General features: G+C 53.5%; 1 protein-coding gene across 1 annotated transcript in view; it reads right to left on the bottom strand.

The window, feature by feature from the left end:
• The window catches only part of NSF (N-ethylmaleimide sensitive factor, vesicle fusing ATPase), a 48989-nt gene that overhangs the window by 15116 nt on the left and 11502 nt on the right, over nt 1-22371 (bottom strand). The window contains exons 9-17 of the mRNA XM_078603962.1: nt 18193-18392; nt 17063-17228; nt 14276-14350; nt 13593-13780; nt 12657-12752; nt 10960-11116; nt 5443-5576; nt 3552-3618; nt 2019-2098 (exon numbers count right to left, since the gene is read on the bottom strand). Of these exons, the coding sequence (XP_078460088.1) occupies nt 2019-2098; nt 3552-3618; nt 5443-5576; nt 10960-11116; nt 12657-12752; nt 13593-13780; nt 14276-14350; nt 17063-17228; nt 18193-18392 (1163 nt within the window). The remainder of the gene's footprint in view (nt 1-2018; nt 2099-3551; nt 3619-5442; nt 5577-10959; nt 11117-12656; nt 12753-13592; nt 13781-14275; nt 14351-17062; nt 17229-18192; nt 18393-22371) is intronic.

Raw genomic sequence — 22371 nt, 5'->3', positions numbered from 1 at the left:
CAAAAAACGATGACAAATCAACAATGCTTTCCGTTACCGTCACTCGAAGCGCTTTTGGAAAACTGACCTTGACAATGGAAAGCCACATCCCAGTGGGGCTAATGAAGAAAGTAATCAATCAGCGACTATCGGCTGTTGCGGCAAGCGGATGAGGAACGCGGACGTGATTGGAGAATACATGCAGGTTTGAGACATCGTCTTGACCGTTGAAAACTTCTGTTGCGCCGTACGTAGCCAACCGTGCTAATCGGAGGTGCCGAGTGACGACATCAGCTCCGGTGTGCCGGATGAATCTCGAGTCGACCGCGAGAGATGGCAATGGGTTGAGGAGGCCTTCGCTAAAGCGTGCTAAACCAGCATCGCATCTATTTTTATGAAAGCCCAGCATTCCGTTTGTCCGTCAAATAAATTATGAGAGCCTTTCAGAAGGCCTGAATCGAAAAGTTACAGAAAGTGGACCCTTCCCCTCAGATTTGGGGGTAAAATGTTGATCCCACAGGTTTCCAAAAATTGTCCCCAAACCCCCCAAAAAACCCATTATCTTGTCGGCACACCCTACATACAAGTCAGATTTATCTGCACACATTTGGGGGGGGGGGGGGAAGAAGAGGACATCGGTGGGGGTGACGAGCGAGGCGCAAAGCGCTGAGAAGCCCTCCGCAGAAGCCAAGATAAGATGGCCGCAGGCCGCCGAAATTCTAGCAACTAAAAGTATGAACCAGACTCAACCTTGCTCGGGAGGGTGCGTCGGAGCGGGGATTAATTCCAGTTCGGCAACCTGAAAACTATCTCCGCACCCGGCTCACTTCACAAGGTATCCAAGTACAACCTCTGGCGATGGCTGTGGCTGCTGCTGCTAGTCACGCGCCACCTACTCCAGGCCACTGGCCACCCGGACGAGATTTTTTGAGAAATTAAGCCCTACGGTGGTCGTAGAGAATAGCGGAGAGTAGAGTGCAGCGAAGAGCAAGGGGAAGGGTAGGGGGGCACAGGAGGAGGGAGGGGGGTGGCTGGTGTCGGTCACAGAGGATCGCAGAGTGGGCAACAGCAGGGGGGCAGCGGGGGGGGGGGGACAGGGGCAGCGAGCGTGAGCGCGAGCGAGCGAGCGAGCCACCAGCTCGGGCGGCACCACGGTACGTCGTCACGACCGCCACGTCGCCGCCACCTTTTTCATTTTTCCCAGCGCTGCGGGCGTGGGGGGATCGGGGGGGGGGGGGCCAGGCCGAGGCAGCCAGCTGAACATTTACATAATCCGGCCGCCGCCGCCACACAAACGGCACACAAGCAAGCAGGGAAGTGACGCCCGGCAGGAGATGGGATCGCCGGCGCGCCGGAATGCCGCGCACAACAAAAAACCCCTCACAGCCCCCCGGCGCATTCACTCGCACGGTGCCTTTATTTTACCGCACAGGGGTGGCGCGCGGAGACACCTAAATGAGGCCTGCCCCTTTCACTCCGCAGCGGCGAGCTGAGAACCGACCGTGCGTGCGTGCCCGCCGAGCTGTCAAGGCCGAGAACGTTTTCAGTCGTCCGCCCCCACCCCCCCTGCCCCCGGAGGACTATGCGCGCAAAAAAACATTGGGCGCCACGGCGATTTGTTTTGCTTTAGTACGCGACACGCGGAACGGCCGGGCAGAGTGCAAGCGGCGGCCAGAGTTAGCGGTCAGCACGAGGCTTGAGCGCTCCGCGCAGTCGAGGAAGTCTGGCGAGCCAGGCGCGCGGACGTGGTCGGGGAGACCCTTCGAGCAAGAAGACCTCCCCGACGCCCCCCCCCCAACGAATGGCTAAATGACGGCGATGGTTTTTTTTTACTTTACACGGACGGGCGGTGGGGGGGGGGTGTGGAAGAAAAATTAGCGCGGCAAAAGCGTGCCAAGCGAAGCTGGCGCAACGTCTCTGCCGCGGTGCTCTGCCAACTTCAACCCCCGCGCTCCACCACCTCTCTCTCCGCCAAACAGCATCCCAATGTCGACAAAGAGATTTCTCACCCCGCGCGATCCCCACAACGCTGTACTCACGTTGGGCGGAGTTTTCTTGAGAAGGACGAGCAGCGCCTGCAGCACCAGGTTGGAGAAGCGAGGGCCGATGGGAACGTAGTCTGCCAACGACAGCGAGCCCCGCCCCCCCCCACACTCGGTGTAAGCTACGCTGTTAGCGAGCGCCTATTAAGGTCGGCCAGACCCACGAGCGGGTGGTGTGGCGAGAACCACGCCCGGCCGCCTGTGCCTCTCCAAAAGGGCCTCAGGACTGGTTCAGATATTCACTACCGACGTTAGCCGTGACCGGGAATTGAACTCCGGTTTCCGGGCTAGTAGGGCAGCGCATGCGTGTGAACACACGCGCACCTCCGCGTGTGTACAAACACAAGCACGCACGCACGCACAAAGTTATCGCCTCCCCAGATACGCAGGGCGAACCTGGGCGCCGTGAAAACAGAATTCCACCATGGGTTTGAAGGCAGCTATGGGGAAGAGCGGCAGGCAGGGCACAATTCTTTATCTGCGGAGTTTGCGAGGTCGAGCCTTCCTGATGATACTCTTAGTTTTTTCGGTAAAGTCACCATGTAGGTAAAAAATGAAATTAAAATTAATAAAAATAAAATAATAATAAATCACGACGTTTCGGAGGCAACACAAGTCTCCGTCAACAGGTGGGACCGTCACAGCCAGATTTGCAGCAAATCTGGCTGTGACGGTCCCACATGATGTATTTAGCTGTGACGGTCCCACCTGATGACGGAGACTTGTGTTGCCTCCGAAACGTCGTGATTTTTTATTATTCATTATTATTATTTTATTTTTATTAATTTTATTTCATTTTTTACCTACATGACTTTACCGAAAAAACTAAGAGTATGAATCCTTGCAGTCACGAAAGCTTAAAATCTAGAACTTCCTAATGATACCAATTCAAGGTGAAACAACTGCAAAAGCTCCTGCCCACATAGCAATAAGGCTGCACCTTGCCGCTGAAGCCACTGAAGCTGAAATCAGTCGAATTATTTAAATGTTTAATAAACAAGTGGAAACATGAATCTTGTACAGGGCTCATTGGCCAATGAATTTGAAGATAATTTCAGTTGTAGTTTTAATGCCACATACGCTGCCGATGCAACATGTACTGGCGACAGGTGGCATTGTTACAGAGAAGAAGGTGGTGCTGCTACTGGTGGTTGGTGCTGGTGATAGTGGTAGCGGTACAAGTTATTTTGGCGGTGCTGCTGCTGCTGCTGGTGATTGTGATTCCGTGGCTCGTGGTGCTGGTGATAGTGGTGTGGCTGCTAGTGGTGCTGGTTAAAGTGGTAACAATGGTGCTGCTGCTGATGGTGGTGATAAGTGGTGGTGCTGGTGATAGTGGTGCTGGTGACAGTGGTAACAATGGTGCCGTTGATAATGTTGGTGGTGCCTGCTGCGATGGTGATGCTGCTGCTGATCGTGGCAGTGGTGCTGGTGGCAAAGTTGATGCTGCTGCTGCTGCTGGTGGTGGTGGGTGCTGCTGCCACTGCCGCTGGTGCGGACGGTGGCGGTGAAGGTGGCGGCTGCAGCCCTTACCCAGAAGCCTCTCGATGTCGTCCACCACTACGCAGCTCAGCTGCGACTTGTACGCGTCGTCAAAAGTCTGCCGACCGCGCAAGACAATGGCAGTTTTATTTACAGTGACAATCACGCTTTAAAATGGGCACGAGAGAGAGAGAGAGAAAAAAAACCCAAAACAAAACACAAAGGAGAAGATGGGGGAAAAAACGGAAAGACACGAAGCAGGTAATCTCTTGAGAAAATGACTACGAGCCACTAATAACTCGTTTCAGCGGAATAATCTGTCTCAAAATGAGTGGCGTAATGAGTCTTGGCTCAGACCCGGCGCTTTGTGGCCAAACGCACGACCCTGGGTGCTCGCGCTCTACAAAATTACCGATGCTATCTCGCGCTGCCTCACCATTATTAATAGTTATCTCTAACCTGGGCCAGCAAAACAAGCGTCCCGTCGCACGACGCGTAGCCCGCTGGGTGGGTGACGTGGGGGGGCCGGGGGTGGGGGGCGAGGGGGGGGCCCTGGGTGAGTGGCGACGCAATTTAATTTTGAAAAGCGGCCACCTCATGCGAGCGTTTCCCTGCCCTCGCGTAGTTTATGGGAGAGTGGCAGTGATTGATAAACGCTTTGCAGTGGCAAGGCGAGCGATCGGGTGGGCGAGTGAGCGAGTCGGTGGGTGGGTGTATAATCGGGAGCCTGGGTGAGTGCATGAGTGGGTGAGTATATAGACACATGATTGGATGACTGCATGAATGACTGAATTTTATGAACAGTAGGTCCACAACTAAAAGGAGTTGGTGGATGTGTGAATGGATAACTGATCGAGTACATGCATGTGGACGGGTGGGTGAGCAGGTGAGCGGGTAGGTTGATAACTGAGAAAGTCTGGTGGATGCATGAGTGAGCGGGTGGATAGGCGAGCGTGTGGTTGATTGCAGGAGTGGGTGAGCGTCTACGCACTCCTGTATATACGAGCGAGTTGCACGAGTGATGGCACCGGTGAAGAGGTAAGCGCATGCACAGTTGTGTTGCACGGCGGAGTGTGTAGACAAGAGGGCGAGCGAGTGAGCGAGTTGGTGGGCCAGATAGCGGGTGGGTGAGTGCATACATGAGCGAAGAATTGGTCAAAAGCTGAGCAAGCGAGCAGGTGAGACTGAAACACGTTTGACAGTGGGTGAGTGAGTGGGTGATGGAGTGAATATGTAAGTGCATAAATGGGTGAGTAGGTTACTTAGCAATTGAGTGGGTGGGTAAGTGCACGGCCCAGTGCGTGAGTTAGTAAATATTTATGTAAGTGGGTGGATGAGTGAGTGAGTGATAAGGTGAGTGTGTTGATGAGAGAGATGGTGAGCCGGTGCATTAGCGAGTGAATTGGTGATCAGTGAGCGAGCAAAGTGGGCAAGTAGGCATAATAACGAGTGGGTGAACAAGCGTGTGAGTGACGAGGCAGGCATGTGATTCAGCAAGAGGAATAGTGAGCCCGTGAGTGGGTGCGGGCATAAAAGGGGCAAGTGAGCGGTTACATAAAACATTAAGTGGTTGTGTATGTGGGAGGGTGGTGTGTGTGGGCGACTGAGTAGACATGTACACAAATGGGTGTGCTGGCGAGTGAGCGGGTGGATAAGTGGCTGAGTGGGTGGGTGAGTGGGTGAGCAGTTTGGCAAGTGAAATGGCGAGTGGTGTACGATTAAGCGGGTGACCTGAGTGGCTGACAAGTAGGTGAATGGGTAGGCGTCTGTACGAACGGGTGTCATTGCGAGTGGGCGGCTAAGTGGGCGAGCGAGTGGGGGTTGACAAGTCAAAGGGTGAGCAGACGCGCGAGTGGTCGACAAGGTCAGCGAACGGGCGGGTGGACGAGCGACCGAGGGATCGAGCAGCGTGTGATGAATCGAGATCGTGCGATCGATCCACCTTCTTGATGGCCTGGCACTTGGCGGTCTCCGAGAAGCCGATCATCTTGTCCGGGGAGCACAGCTTGATGAAGGGGAAGTTGGACTTCTCGGCAATTCGCGCCGCCAGCGCCGTCTTGCCGCTGTTGGGCGGGCCTGCCAGACGCACGCACACACGGGAATACCACCACGTCCGTTAATGACCGCCGACACCACAGCTGTCGCGACGGGCTGGGCCGCGCGACGCGCACGATCGACCGACCGACCGACCGATCGAGGGGACGCACCGCAGTGAGCAACCGCGACAACGGATGTCGAGCGCGCGATGCGTGCTCAACACCGCCGTGACCGGGTCACCCGGAATGCGGCCAATCACGTCGGATCTCAAGACGCCAAGAGGCGGCGAGAGGCTGGACGGCGCCGGAACGGGCGACCGCCGGGCATGATTGAGGCTGCCATAGGCTGCTGCGGGGCTGCGGCGTGGGCGGCAGATGGCAGCGCAGCAAAAAAAATAAAAATCTATCATTGTTGCGCCGAACTTCCACGCCTCCGGGTATACGCTCCGTAACCTACGGCAACCGGCACTGACCGGCGTAGGGAAATACGGTCAAATAACGCGCTGGACCCACAAGGCGTGGGGGGGGACCCTCATCCAGCAGTGGAGTGAAGCAGGGCTGCACGTTTAAAGACGTAAATTACGGACACGCGGAGGCACGTGTTATGCAGACACGCACACGTTTGCACATACAGTGCACACATATCCGCCTTTAATAAATTATCTCGTAAGCCTCCAAAAGTCGGTATGTCTGCCTCGCTGAGAAACCACAAATCTTCCTTACGGCCAAGTTGGTCGAAACATAATGAGATAGAATAACCAAAAAAACCCGAGCAATGCAGGGAACACAATCAACCACCTTCAGTCAACTTCCGCAGAACGGGTGGTCCCCCCTCCCTCCTCCTTGTCATGTCGGTGACCCAAGTCACGCTTGCAAACGACACTCCTCTTTGCTAGCCTCTTGAGCCCTCACCTGGGTTGAACGTAACGAACTTGAACTTCAACCAACTGCTGTCCATTCCCCTCCTCGCGTCCCTTGCACGGCAGCCTTTTCGATCCCTCCCACGAAAAAAAAAAAACCCCCACAATGCAACCCTGGTCGCGTTGTTGAATCAGACGGGGATAACTCAAGGGATCACGGTTAACCCTCTTCGCAGGAGTGACCTAGGGCATCAGTCTGCCAGTCCCAATCGAGTAACTCGTTCCCTCCACCAATTTTAAACAATTTGGACCACAACGCAGGAGCACAACGGCCGACTCTTTTGCGAACGACATCAAGGGGGCAGGGATCTGAAACGGCCGCTGCGCGAAGCAGACATCGTGTATTATACGGCGAGTACACACCTGCAGAAATTCACCAAAGTGGCCTGCCGGATTCGAACTGTGCCGAACGCACTACCCGCTGGGCCACGTCACCACTCAAGTCCAAACGTGACATGTACCAGTATGTTAATACATGCACTGGTATGTAATACGTGCGCCGGTACGCAACACGTCCACCGACCGGGCTTAGAGAGGACACGCGCATACCCCGTGTGTACGCAGAAACGCCGACACTGTACAACGGATACTCGATACCTGAATCGCTACGAAGATACCGGCAGTGACATGCACGATAAAGATCGCTTCATTAAATTATTTGTTTACGATCAATGGGCGGCTTTGTCTATATCGCCACGTTTCAAAACCGTTCTTCGCGTTTTCTGCCGGAGGTGGTGGTGGCGGCGGTAGAGGCCAGCACGAACCCACACGCCCCACGCGCCACCTTTGTCTCCGCCAACTGGCGATGTTCGCGACCACATCGTGGCCATACCAGGTATGTATTTCATACCGAGGCGAGCTATAGCTGAAGCCCAGGAGAGGATCGTAGCGAATTCGGATCGCCGGACGTCGCAGGAGCAGCGAGTGGCTACGCCATCGCTTCTCGTGCACACGTTTTCGCCACGCGTTGCGGTACATTTTGAAAGCTCACGTTTATTTGTGCAACGGGTAAATGTTGGACGTTGAGATGCTGACGTGCATATATGTATGGGGAGCGGTAGTGTAGCCGTTTAGCGTGCTGCGCTATTAATCTGGCCACCCGGGCTCGATTTCCGTTCACGGTCAAGACCGGTGACGATTATCTGAACTGGTCCTCGGCATCCCCGAGATCGACTCAGCCTCAAATGAATATCTGGTGCGGTGTGTAAGCATCGCCACTGGGGGGACAAAGGCGGTCGGGCGTGGTGCTGGTCAACCACCCCCCCTTGTGTGCCGTGCCGGCCTTCATAGGTGCTCACTAATAGCACTTGCCCCAACAGTCTGTTAAGGCGATACGGGGGATCTTTGTGTGTTTGTCTTTTATGTGTATGTACAAGCCAGTAACCAGATGCTTATCGCTGCGTTTACAGTGATACATTATATAGGTATAAGTGTGTGCGTCCGTCTGCCAACTTGTCCCTTGTCCGTTTATATGTCCATCAGTCTATCCGTCCATTTGTTTGCCTGCCCACCCATCCATCCGTCCGTCCATCCGTCTATCTGCCCACCCATGTGTCTGTCCGTCTGTCGGCGTGCAAACCCATCGGCAGACGCGCACACATGCGCACAGACGCACACACGCACGCACGTGCATGCACACGCTGAGAGTTTCAGTCGTCAGTCGGCAGCGAGACGTGAAACCGCGTGTCATCTCGCGACGGCGCGCGTCATCACCGCGCCACCCGTCCTGCCTGCCGCCCGCCCGACCGCCCGCCCGCCCACGCACCTACCCACCCACCCACCTGTCCCGCTCCGGATCGCCGGCAGTGTGGCCGCCGCGTCAGCAGGGGGGCGCGCGTTTGCGCCAGGCTCGGCGCAGGGCGGATTTTCGCGTGGGAAACGCAAAAGGGCAAAGCGTCCAGAATACAACGACATCGCAAGATGCTTTATGGGAGAGGGAACCACAAGTTGTGTGGAATTGTGAATGAAAAGGGGGTCAGGGAGCCGATGACAAAAGATGAGGATATGTTACGGGGCAGAACGAACGTCTCGCCAAGCAACTAGATGTCGAACTCATGCGCGTTCCCTCTTTTGGCCGCCTTCTTCGTCGTTAAGTCTAGACCACCGGCCATCATCGCTTCTAGCGACGCGTCCTGCCCAAGCAAACTTTAATTATCCCACAAACTTGCGTGCGCCCGTTACGTCGCGTTAACCCAGCGCGACGACTTCATACGAACGATCTATAAAAAGCGAGCGCAATTCGCGTAAATCACCGTTGCCAGTTTGCTCGCTCCATCGCTAACCGACCCCCGGGGTGGTTTTTGGGTGGGGGTTTTCGGAGGCGGGAGGAGGTGGGGGAGGGTGTCGTGTCGTGGGCGGCGAGGGGTGGAGGAAGCAGGTTGATGCCCAGGTGCATCGTTTTACACGCACGGCCCGTGTTTCGCAAGTTCCCAGTCTGTCCGTCCCGTCCGTCCGTCCGTGCAATCGTTCATCCGCAGGCGACGCAGGTCGGATAATTAGCGCTTCGTTCAAGAGCGCGCGCGCGAGGGAACGCACACGCGAGCGAGCGAACGCCAGTCGCCGTGCGACCGCGCACCAAGCGGAGGGGCCTGGGAGCGCAGGCAAGGGCCATCAAGAGCTTCATTGTGGCCACTATCTTCACCATCAATCTACAATCTGTCAGGGCCAGCGTGCTTTGTCAGCCCTGTCACAGCAAGTAACAATTAGTTTTAATTAAATTCTATCCCGTGCTGCGGCAATAAGCGATGCGACGTATTGATAGCATCGCCGCTGTGTTGGACTTATTACGGGACGGCCGCCGCACGTGTATATATATTTTTCTTAAACAAACTGGGATTGTGACAGCCGAACGGTTGACGTCACTGCAGTCACATTTTTTCCGACGCTCTAAGTGCACTTAAGCGGTCATAAAATGAAACGCTACTGTACAGCACGACAAAGTGTGGATGTGTATACACGCAGCGTGCAAATGCACACGTATCTCAACACGCTGCACAGGAATGGTGGGCATAGTTATTCTGTAGAGGCTGTCTGGCATAGGTCTCTACGCAAAACTATGGGTCTCTACGTGAGACTATGGGTCTCTACGAGAGTGTGTGGGCCTCTATGCGAGACTATGGGTCTCTACCTGAGACTGTGGGCCTCTATGCGAGACTATGGGTCTCTACCTGAGTCTATGGGTCTCTACGTGAGTCTATGGGTCTCTGTGGTGTGTGACCTGCGACGCAGTAGTCGAGTGGCGAAACCGGGGATCGCAGCGACTCGGGTGCGGCGAGCAGCCCCTGGCGCCAGTGAGCACGCTCGACATACCCACGAACAGCCCTCTTAGCTAGCGGTGTAAGGTGAGCAATGAGTGTCTAACGCCAGCATGCTTGAAAGCCGTACCCACGAACAGCCCTCTTAGCTAGTGGTGCAAGGTGAGCAATGAGTGTCTAACGCCAGCACGCGTGAAAGCCGTACCCACAAACAGCCCTCTTAGCTAGTGGTGTAAGGTGAGCGATGAGTGTCTGGGGCCAGCACGTGTGAAAGCCGTACCCACGAACAGCCCTCTTAGCTAGCGGTGTAATGTGAGCGATGAGTGTCTAACGCCAGCACGTGTGAAAGCCATACCCACGAACAGCCCTCTTAGCTAGCGGTGTAATGTGAGCGATGAGTGTCTAACGCCAGCACGTGTGAAAGCCGTACCCACGAACAGCCCTCTTAGCTAGTAGTGTAAGGTAAGCGATGAGTGTCTAACGCCAGCAGGCGTGAAAGCCGTACCCACGAACAGCCCTCTTAGCTAGCGGTGTAAGGTAAGCGATGAGTGTCTAACGCCAGCACGCGTGAAAGCCGTACCCACGAACAGCCCTCTTAGCTAGCGGTGTAAGGTGAGCGATGAGTGTCTAACGCCAGCACGCGTGAAAGCCGTACCCACGAACAGCCCTCTTAGCTAGCGGTGTAAGGTGAGCGATGAGTGTCTAATGCCAGCACGCGTGAAAGCCGTACCCACGAACAGCCCTCTTAGCTAGCGGTGTAATGTGAGCGATGAGTGTCTAACGCCAGCACGCGTGAAAGCCGTACCCACGAACAGCCCTCTTAGCTAGCGGTATAATGTGAGCGATGAGTGTCTAACGCCAGCACGCGTGAAAGCCGTACCCACGAACAGCCCTCTTAGCTAGCGGTGTAATGTGAGCGATGAGTGTCTAACGCCAGCACGCGTGAAAGCCGTACCCACGAACAGCCCTCCTAGCTAGCGGTGTAATGTGAGCGATGAGTGTCTAACGCCAGCACGCGTGAAAGCCGTACCCACGAACAGCCCTCTTAGCTAGCGGTGTAATGTGAGCGATGAGTGTCTGGGGCCAGCACGCGTGAAAGCCGTACCCATGAACAGCCCTCTTAGCTAGCGGTGTAAGGTGAGCGATGAGTGTCTAACGCCAGCACGCGTGAAAGCCGTACCCACGAACAGCCCTCCTAGCTAGCGGTGTAATGTGAGCGATGAGTGTCTGGCGCGAGCGGGAGCCGTACCTGCGAGCAGCACGCTGACGAGCGGTGTGCGCTCGCTCATCTTGGCCTGCTGCACGAGCAGGTCCCCGTCCTCGAGCACGCGGTGCACCGGCTCGCCCCAGTTCACGATTCCATTCATGATGTAGCCCTGGTAGTCCTCCGTGTTGGTGCCGAACGCCTGTGACGGGCACGCGAGCAGGTGTGAGTTGCGCCCGGTGAGTAAACGATAAAAACAGCTCTGATCTTGGAACAGAATGATGGAATGAACAGGTTTTACATTCGTGTATTCATTGAGCCAACTGGTTTTCCAGACTTGTATTTAGCCAGCAGGTCGAAACTGCTCCACAGTCCGTTTGTTTGACATGTACTTCGCCACGCTGGTCAGGGCGGGTCGGTGGAGAGTAGGGACGGCTGGTTCAGATATCGCTCGCCACTGATGTTTTGCCACGGCCAGAAATCGAACCCGGGTCACCCGGTTTCATAGCATAATGTGCGAACCACCGTGTCACCCTTCTGTTGTATTAAAACATATATATTATTGTTCTGTATTTTTTATTATTTGTTGTTCTGTACGCTAACAATGTGAAATCTCTGATAAGGTATTCCATGGGTCTCTCTTGCACAGGAGCCTGTGGCTGAATGTTACCGACTCGCGTCACCAAATACAACTGAAACTTACAGGATGGACCAGCATTGCACCCCGATACGATACACCGAGAATAACGTGGAAATATATTCCACCTTGCAGCGAAATGCTATCATTAAGGCCCACCAGATTTAACGTACGTTTCGCATTATCTTATTTTGTAAAAAATAAATACTCCGTGGCAGACGTATTCCAAATATATATTTTTTTAAAAATGACTTCCTATGTCAGGCAGATATACTTCTGTGCATTTCAACTCAAAGCTGTCATCTTGACATTCCTGTAGTGACGTTGACTTTCCCCACTACAACGGATATCACACCTTGGTTACCGGTCAGGGCCCGTTGTGGGTCTGTAACCTCAAAGCTCGCTGTGGACCAATTTATTTCGCAGCGTGTGTCGGTTGAGGCACAAGATGAACTAAATATTACCCATCTCCGTACTCAGATGGGGTTTAGGAGTTTGACGCCGATGACAACCACCGTGCCGACGGGCCACATGGAAAGTTTTCTGTCATCTCATCTTGTTGTCAGGTTTCGTTGCGAGTTTTATTCTCATTTCAGATTCAAGTATCGTGATTATAAGTGCGGAAACAACAGAGAAAAATATCCCCCATATAGCCTGTTGGGGCAAATGCTGTTAATGAGCACCTATGAAGGCCACAAATTGCACACGAGGGGTATGGGTGGCCAACACCACGCCCGACCGCCTTTGTCTCCGCCAGTGGCGATGTTTACACACCGCACCAGGTACTTTTATTTGAGGCCGAGTCGACCTAGGGGAGGCCCAGGACCGGTTCAGATAATTGTCACTGGTGCTGACCGTGAGGGGATATCAAACTCAGATCGTCGGGTTTGGAGTGCTATCCACTACACTGCCACACGCAAGTTCTGTTAGCGAGCACCGATGAAAGCTGGCACGGCACACAACGGGGTTGGTGGCCAGCACCACTCCCATCCGTCTTTGTCTCCCCAACGGCGATGTTGACACACCGCACCAGACACCACACACGCACGCGCGCATGCCGTGACAAGGTTAAGCTGCGAACCCCGCAGTGGCCGTGTGCACTTACGGGTTTAATGTCGCTGTCCAGGGCTCCCAGAAAGTCCTCCCGCGTCACCTGGAGCCGCTCCGCCTTCTCCATGTCCACCTCCACTTTGGTGGTCGCCTGTTGGGCACCGTGCGCACACGTCGCTCACACGTCATTACTAAAACTAAACTATTTTTTTTTATTTTACCAGGTAAAACCCACTTAACTGTATGGCTCCTTTTTAGAAGCGACCTGGCCACAAATTGATATCTCAACGAAGATGCTCATCGTGTGGAAATTTACAGCAGCAGAATACTCTAAAAGCGTGTTTCTAAATGTGGAGGGAAAAACTGGAGGGCCCGGAGAAAAACCCAGGCGACCGTGGGGAGAGAGACACGCAAACTCCAAATATACAGCAGCAGCAGGCGTCACGGTCGGGATCGAACCCAAAACCTCCTGTATACCAGGCGAGGTAGTTAACATCTCGCCACCTTGGCGCCCTTATGCCGATGTCCACTGCCGAACCGCGCCAGGTGTTGCCGATTGTGCCTTTTTTCGGAAGCCAAGCCAGTGAGCCTCATGAGTACATTGGATGACTTACCACTTCTCTCCAATCTTTTGGGCGAGCCCTAATTTTTTTTAATCAATTTGGCCAATTTTCAAGAAGGCACACTCCCGAGTAGCAACACAGCTTTATAATGAAGTTTGCTCGTACCGGATCATCAGTAAGAGAGATATCGTGGCCCCCACTCCCCCAACATGACACCCCTGCCCCGTTACGGACAGCCAGACGGAGCTGATGACGGAACGTTTTCAACCTCGGTTGGGTCAGGAGCTAATGCAAACACTTTCGACCTCGTGGTAACGCAATCAATTCCCGACGTACAAATCCTACCTACTTCCTGCGGGGGGCCGTGGCACGCATCGGCAGCCAGCACTCGCAGTTCATGGTGGTGATCGGCACTGGCGGTTGGTTACCTTGATGTGGCGGTTCATGGCGGTGGACTGCGCGGCCCTCACGAGCCCCTCCAGCTCGGCGCCGCTGAAGTTCTTCGTCTCCACCGCCAGCTCGTTGACGTCCACGTCGGACGCCAGCAGCCCGTTTTCACGCATGCGCGCCGTGTGGATGTTCAAGATCTGGATGCGACCCTTATTGTCCGGGAGACCTGGGGGAAACGAGAGCGGGTCGGCGCGGGAGGGCGTGGGTGGGTGGGGGGGAAAGGAGGTGAATGCAAGGGACCGTGCGTGTAAGAAGACCCAACAACGGCAACAACGTTAGGTGACTATGACAATGTGAAGTACGGCTATCGTAACGAAGGACAAATCACAAAATCCTTATTCGGTCCTCGGCTAGGAACAGGTTCTCCACCCCAGTCGTCGATTATCTCTCTCCTTGTGCGTTAGCCAAACAAACAGAGGACCACGGAGCTTGGGCGATAGTTGGCGCCGGTTCGGGCTGCCTTCCCGCTTAGTCTGCGGTTTCCCGCGCCACCGTACGATAAAATCCCCGTTGCGTGACACAACTTCTACGGTGCGCTGAACGACACGACCGTTAAAACAAAGCATTTGTCGTTGCTAATAATCGCTACGTGCAGCACAAACACGCACGAGCGGTGGGTAAAAGTCAACGGCAAAACGCACGACACGCGCGACGTCCCCACCGATTTCCATCTTGACCTCCAGACGCCCCGGTCGCAGCAGAGCATCGTCGATGAGGTCGGGGCGGTTGGTCATTCCTGGAGGGGTGACACGCGGCACAGGAGCGGGAGGGGGGGGGGAAAGGTGAAGCCCACAGGTGAGGCCAAGGTGGAGTCGTCGGACCGGGTTTCTCAACGTTTAGTGCGATGGAAGGCCTCTCCCTGCTGTTCAGTCATGGTGGGGTTGGGAGGACCATACACAAGTGCGCTAATCACTGCACCACCGCTCCACCACAGGCACATCCGGATAGCCAGACACACAAACATACACAGCACCATGCCCGGCTCACATTTGTCTCCGCAGTGCTGATGTTGATGAATCGCACCATGTGCTCATTTAAGGCCGAGTCGGCCCAAGGTGCGTGCCCCAGGACCAGTTCAGACATCGGTCACCGATGTTGGCCGTGAGCGGGAATCCAACTCGGGTGGCAGGGCTTCGCAGCGCATTGCGCCAACCGGTACACTGCCGTTCCCCAAACACGGGGGCACATACGCACGCACGCACGCGGGGATAAACTCTAGATTGGTTTGGGTCGCTCGCTGCCAGGGTGCCGGGTAAATCTGGAGTGGCGGATGGAGCAGCGGGGGGGGGGGGGTGCCCCATCAATCTCGCGACAAAGCGGCAAATTCCAGGTAACAGCGACATAATGGGGAGTTAAATTAAATATTTCCCGCGCTGGCCGCCGGCTCCTAGACCCGATATCGGGCGCGGGGATTTTTTTTCCAAGGCGCTGCTCGGCCGAGTGTGAGGGGGATGCCTTGTGCGCGCCCGATCAGCCAGTCACAATCTCTCACCACCCGGGGATCGCCGACACAAAGGCGCTGGGCGTGGAGGACAGGGGTAACGGTGGCGCTGACAAAGGGGGATAAACGCGATTTCGTACGCCCATTTCTGGAGTTGGGAGCAATTTTGAAAGGGGGTGGAAAGACGCCCGTACCCCCGTAACCCCCCCACCACTCCCAGTCTCCTGGCTACAGAGTCATTAAGGGAGGGAATGATGCGGTTTATGACCGGCAAAAAAGAAAAAAACCCCGCCGATCGCATTGGCCTGCAGCAGAAATTCAATTACGCTTTAGGCGGTTGCGGGCTGGGGTTGGGCGAGCGATGGAGAGGTTGCTCATTCATTCATTCCAGCCGCATTGTCCACGGACACAGTGCGCTGGGCTCCACCGACAGATTTGGTCACGTGGATTAGCAACGAGGAAGGGTGCACACAAGCGCACGCGCACATATGTATAGGAGTTTAGAAATGGCAGCGAAAAAGGAAAATTTTGATTCCAACTTAATTAACAACGGTAGGAAAAAAGAAAGTTAAAAATGTTGCCGACGGCGAACAGTCAGGCTGCGGTGATGAGACGGGGAAGAAAAAGTGGGCCGGAATATTTTGTCGTCCTATCTGGGTGCTCGTCATCCAAGAGCGTCGGTGAACTGGGATAAGTTGGACGAGGTTTAAAAATAAATTAACATATGTTAATACCCTCTATCACGATCACAACTTGCTCATGTTCATGTGCGCGTACGTACGAATACACATATGTGCGCACACACAACCACTAATCCAGTCACATCTACGCACACACTCGCACGCATGCGCTCACATGTGCGACACGCTGCGCTAAACCATGAAGACCCCGGAAATCCCATCTCTTGGCAAATCTTCCCCTATCTCCACTACCACCGGATGGACTTCCCACCAACACTAACACCACCACCGCCACCGCAACAAAACAAAAAAACACATACATGAGACGAAATAATCGCGACGCGTTTCTACATCTCAGTAGTTTACTGGAAACACGACCTTGGGGCTACGAGGGTGGGGGAAGGAAGCAGAGCGGTGCTCATCGCGCGCCGCCAAAACTCATAACCGGGGAGGGCGCAGAGGCCACGACGGCATCGGGGCCCCCGTCGCCAGCTCCGCCGAGGCGAGCGCGCGTGCGCGAGCCGGGGTTCGCGGGACTGCTAATGCGATTGAGTGGGCCCGCTGAAGGGTAAGACAAATTATTGTGACGGATGAGCCAAGAGCTGGACGGCAGCCACCTCGCCCTCTAGGCACCGCGCGCGGCACGCAGGGAACTTGGCTGGGAGGGGAGCTGCGGCTGACGCAGAGCTGCGGTGTTACCCCAAGCCCAGCCACCGCCACCGCGCACACTGCTGGGATTTCGCCAAATTCTGAGAAGTGGTGGGACGACGGGCGAGTATGCGGGCGGGCGGGAGAGCGAGCGAGCAGGCGTGCGAGCAGGTGGGTTTGAGCCAGCGTCTCAAAATGCCAGAGCGGGTATCGTGGGACGTGCAGATGGGTGAAGCGTGCGTGCGCGCGTGAACCTGTCCCATCCGATGGGAACTCGCAGTCCCAGGCACGCGTGAGAGTGTGTGTGCACGTGCGATGCGGCACGAGCACAGGAAGGGAAGATGAGCGTCTGCCGCTTGTTGCAGATGATCGTGGTTCGAATCCAGGAGGCCACCATGATTGTTATAGTGGGCGCATTAAGCGGAATGTACACCTCCGTCCGGTGACATAGCTTCAATCGCTGGCGTCAGTGTCCAAAATTTTGCCAAATTCGAAAAATTGCATGGCCAATTACTCAACTGGGATCACACACGGCAACATCGCCCACACACCTCGTGCTGTCAAACTACGGCATCTTCAAAACATAGCAACGCTTTCCTTCCGCGACAGTCATACAAACGATCGGGCCAATGCCGAGCGTGCCGAACTATTACGAATACTTGTGACTCTCTGCGCTCACCGATGACGAGGATGTTGTTGAGCTGCTCCACTCCGTCAATCTTGGAGAGGAGCTGGTTGACGACCGTGTCGTGCACGCCCGTGCTGCCGGCCATGCTACCGCGCTGCTTGCAGATGGCGTCGATCTCGTCGAAGATTATGATGTGCAGGCCGCTGTTGACGCCGCACTGATCGCACGGGCGGTGGAGTGAAGGTGGGGTGGGGGGGGTGGCGGAAAAGACGATATAAATACGACGAAATAACTTAGAAAAACAAGAGACCTCGCCAGGCTGATTAAAGTGCGGGTTGGAGCAAAGGGATACCCTAGACCGAGCGTGGGAAGATCATGACCATAGGATCGGTCCTTCCATTGCGCCTCTCATGTCACATGACATCGCAAAACTCTTTTGCCGTTGCTCGCTGGTTTAACACCTGTGAGACAAGGCTGCAAAGACGGCTGTCCCTGGTGTAGGCCAATCCGTTTCAAAGCCAATGCATATACTATCATCAAAGCATGTTTGTTTGCATGTTTTACCACAAGCATGATGTGTGGTTAATGCACACTTGATGCCTTGCGATAGGTGTCTATTGGGTGTTTGGACATCTTCACACCTCCTGTATTATTACCGGAAAAAGTAAAGCCTATTATTTTTTCATCACTCTTGTGTATACTGCGCACAGTTACGGTTTAAGACCATCAACTCAAAAGTCAAAGTTGTGGCAACATTTCATCCACCAGCAGGACGATGGGATATCTCCATACCTGTTTCATCGTTGTCGTCTGGAATGATCTTCCTTCCGATATTAGAAAGCCACTGGAGCTATGCACTTTTAAATGTTCTTCTTTCGCAGCGTACGTAGCCTACCCTGCTAATCGGAGATGCAGGGGAAGGACAACAAACTAAACATAAAAAGCAGTTCAAAAGAAATGAGCTTTCAACCTAGATTATTTGAAAGTGCAGTGCTCCAGTGATTTCCTTATATCAGACGGAAGAGCGTTCCAGACGGCTGCACTGTCATTGGCCACGTCAGAAAATGGGAACACCGAAAGCTACGCCGCCACCCCTGGTGAGGCTTTTCCCAAAGAGAGAGAGCGATATCCGGTCTGGCCTACTCGTGACCGATTCTCCGAAGGTGCGGGGTCGCACAAACCCGCTTCTGTTCGTCCTCCGCGTCGGCGAACAGCTTGCGGATGTTGGCCTCCGACTCGCCCACGTATTTGTTGAGAACCTCGGGCCCGTTGACGATCTTGGGCTCGCGCGCGTTGAGCATCTTGCCGATCTGCCGCGCCATCAGCGTCTTGCCGCAGCCCGGCGGCCCGAACAGCAGGATGCCCTTCACGTGTTTGCACCCTGCGCACGCGTGGTAAGAGGCGGCGGGGGGAAGGGTGGGATACCGGTTAGCGTGCGCGAGGGTACACACACACCGTGCGAGGACCTCGTACGGGAGAACTGTACACGAGGTTACAGCAGATAATGAGTTTCATCCAAGTAACCCCCCTCCCCTCCCCCTATAATCCAGAACATCCTTCCCCCAGCAGTCCGTGCTGTCCACTCCCTGCCCTTGTTCAGGTCCAGGCTCAATAACATCTCGCTTTCCCTTGACCTATCCCTGACCGCTTCTCTCGCTCTGTCCACACTGCAAAATGAGAGCTTGTCAAGATATAAATGCAAACCAAAACAACTCATCGCACCCCGTATCGGCAATAGGGAGGTGGGAGTCCCCACACTTTCCAAATATGTCGAACTGCCATGCAACCCATCTAGACTGCTGGTTGGACGGTGGTGGGGAGATCTAAAAACACTCGATTGACCTCCCAGCCGCGTTGGGAGGTCAAACTAACCAGCGACCTCTGGATTGCAAGTTCAGCGTACCACCATATTCTCCAGATTATAAGACGCATGTTTTCCCCCCACCCCCGCCCGTGTGTTTTTACACGCTTTTATTTAACTAACTCTGTCTGTTGTTGTTGTCGTATCCTCAAATCTTGTAACTCAATTTGAACCCACTTCCCAATGTGGTATCGACTGCATACTTGGTATACTTATGTCATACTGATGACAATACTATATTCTATCATTGAAAATTATTTTTTAACCATATATTTTTTATATGTTATGTTTCGGCTTGGGTCTAATTGTCCATGCTCAACTGACGTTGGCTGTAAATCACCACGGTCCCTTACATTATGGCAAGCTTCGGGGCCACTTTCTGGAGTGGTGGAGTTTTGCCATTACGAGTATGGTACATTTCATTAAAGCGTGTTTAAAAAAAAAAGTATTTTTAAGTATTACTTATTAAAGCAAATGTTGGGGGTTGCGTCATATAATCCAGTTGGTATGCGAGTGGTGTGTGGTGTGGACCAATCAGTTTCAAAGACAATGCATAAATTATCAAAGAATGTTTTTTGTTTGCATGTTCACCACAAGTACGTGTGGTGAATGCATTGACAGGATTCCTTGAATAAAAATTCTGTTTGGTGTTTGAACATCGACACCTGTTTTATTGCCAGAAAGGGTAAAATCTATCGTTACATTTTAATACTGGCAAGAAAGATCCCATATTGGCGTGTGGTGTCTATGTGTAAACAACTTAATTGGCACCGGGCGTAAGTTTGGGGTGAGTCTGACTGTCTTACGGAGTGTCTTACTAAATAATCTGGAGAATACGGCAGCAACCCCACCAGAACGGCGGAGTGGCTGACTCGGCGGGGTTGAATCGGCCAATCATCAAACTGGGGTCGATAAAATGAATTACCGCTTTGTGGGGAAGGTCATTCATTGGTCGTCATCCTACTGACGAGAATCGCCACCGTCATAGGAATGTGGCATTTCGACCACTGGCTCTGCAGGGCTATAAACAGGGAGATGAGCAACGCAGCAATGCTCATTTGATGCTCATTTGATGCTCATTTGAGCAGGGAATCACTTAAGGCTTGTTTCTATAAGCGGCGGTGGTGGCGGCTGCAGGAACGGGGAGAAATTGGCACACAGCAGGCCAGCTGTTAAGCCGTTAGCCGAACGGCATGGCGTGCACCGATCGGCCAAGACCACCGCGCTCGCCTTGACAAACAACAACCGGCAAACACGCGGCAGACAGCGGCAGGTCCGGGCAGAGCGCCGCTCCTCAAGCTTTTTTGGCAAAATGTTTTTCTCTTTTTGCGCCGAGATAATTTATTAAATCTCGACTTAATTATCGTTTGGCCCCGAGCTACAATGAGACACGGCGGTGTCTGTCATTGAAAAATGCCAGAAATCTGGACGAGCTGGCTGACTCCTATCGAAGCTTGTCGGGACAATGTAAGAGAGCGATCTTTTGGCTTTGCGGAGCAGAGATATCCAGCCAGATAATGTGGTTAATAAATAAATTACCACCGATTGAATCGATCAATTTCGTGATTTCCTTTGTTACTAACGCAAAACCGATCAACTCATTCTCGATTCAGTGTGCGAACGGTCGCCACTGTGGACAGGGCAGACGTACAAAAAAGTGTTATGATCGGTCGTCCGAAATGCGAGCGATGCCGCCGGATCTCGGAAGCTAAGCAGAGTTTGGGCCTGCATACACTCGGGTGGCAGGCTTCCTGGAAGTACCACGTGTTTTCGGCATGGGCTGTTAGGTAACCAGGAGATGGCAGTAGAAAAATTGATTCTTTGAATCTATCTGTGCAGAGCTTCCTCCCATGTACCAAACAATCACGAATGCAGTTTAGATAAACATCTCAATGCACAGGGATCTTCCCGATAAAAATAACAAAAACGCTCTTGAGATTCGGGGGAGGCCCTTCTTTTGTAAATAAAGTGTTATCAATTGTTATTACTACAATATTAGTTTATCTAAGCAATGACAGAAAAATTGTTTCTGCAACTTAGATTTGAATTGCATGGTTGAGCCCAACACATTCAACATCACACCTTTAAATGTTGGGCGCTTCCCTTCAACTGGAACACATTTCACATGAGGCAGATTGGATAGATTTAATGACTTTACTTATTTAAGCAGGAAGGACCCAATGAATTTATGAATTCAATCGGTCACAAAAGACACTCATCACGGCAAAACAGATTCATTTGCCGTTGTCACGGAACAAGTTATTGGCGTATGAGCGTCTTGCAACGTCAACATACGCAAGTAAAAGTATCCGCAAAAAAAATTATGCCCGCTTATTTGTGCCAACTGTGAGCATATTACATTAAAAACAACTAATCGCAAGTTTAATTAGGCAATTAACAAATTAGCCACGACGAAAATCAAAGAGTGCAGACGGCTCCACGCCAACGCGGAGAACACTGCACTGTGAGTTCATGCTTCGCCCAATGGGCCGCGCAAACAACCGGGTTTTTTTTTTATAAGTTGTAATTTCCACGGCACGTCTCCACTGGACATTTTAATCGATAGCCCTGAGCCTCTGTGGCCGTAGACAACCCACCTAGCCCCTCTGACACACACACGCATACACAGACGTACGCACACGGACAGACAAGAGTCAGACGGTGCACACACACGCATACCTATGCCAAACAAGCGTTGCCAGGTGACTGCACAAATCTGAAGGATGCGTGACAAAACGGGCTCCAAATAAAAACAAAAGGTAAAGGTGCAGCCCTGAAGTTTCTTGCTCAGGCCACTGCTGGCAGAAGGCCCTCCACGTGAAGCGGCTAGGTGAGTAGTTGGTTTAGTGGGTGGGTTAGTGGGGTGGGTGGGGTGGCTTGTTTGGATGGGTGGCTGCATGTTTGGATGGGTGGCTGTGTGGTTGAGCGAGTGATTGAGTGGGTGTGCGACTGGTTGGGTATTTGAATTAGTGGGTGGTTGAATAGGTGGTTGTGTGGATGACTGAGTGGGTGGGTGGCTGGTTTGGTATTTGGATGAGTGGGTGGGTGGTTGAGTAGGTGCTTGTGTAGGTGCTTGAGTAGGGGGGTGGGTGGCTGGTCGGGGATTTGAATTAAAGTTTGGGTGGGTGGATGGTTAAACGAGTCGGTGGGTGGTTGTGTGGTTGAGTGGGTGAGTAGGACTGGTGGCTGCCTGATCATCCAGGTGCACAGAGGAGACTTTATCCCCCGTGGCCTCTCCCCTGCCTTAATCTGCGCGCAGCGAGGATGCTAATCATGACAGCGATATCAATTATGGGGCAGTTGAATTTGGGGCTTCTGTCATCCCCTGCTCATCTGGTGCAACTGGTGTGGTGGCCAGGGTGATGGGAGGGAAGGGAGCGGGTGATGGGGGATGGTAGGAGGGGTGGGGAGGGGTAAGCGCAGTGGTGGGGGTCATCCCGGGTGCACAGGTGCAGTTTCCTGTTCCAAAGGTCTGGCGGCTCCTGGTAGACATGTGGGT

This window comes from Lampetra planeri, chromosome 21, assembly GCF_965212315.1.
Source record: "Lampetra planeri chromosome 21, kcLamPlan1.2.h2, whole genome shotgun sequence".
NCBI lineage: Eukaryota > Metazoa > Chordata > Hyperoartia > Petromyzontiformes > Petromyzontidae > Lampetra > Lampetra planeri.
The sequence above is the reverse complement of the archived record's forward strand: the minus strand, read 5'-3'. Positions and strand labels throughout refer to the sequence as shown.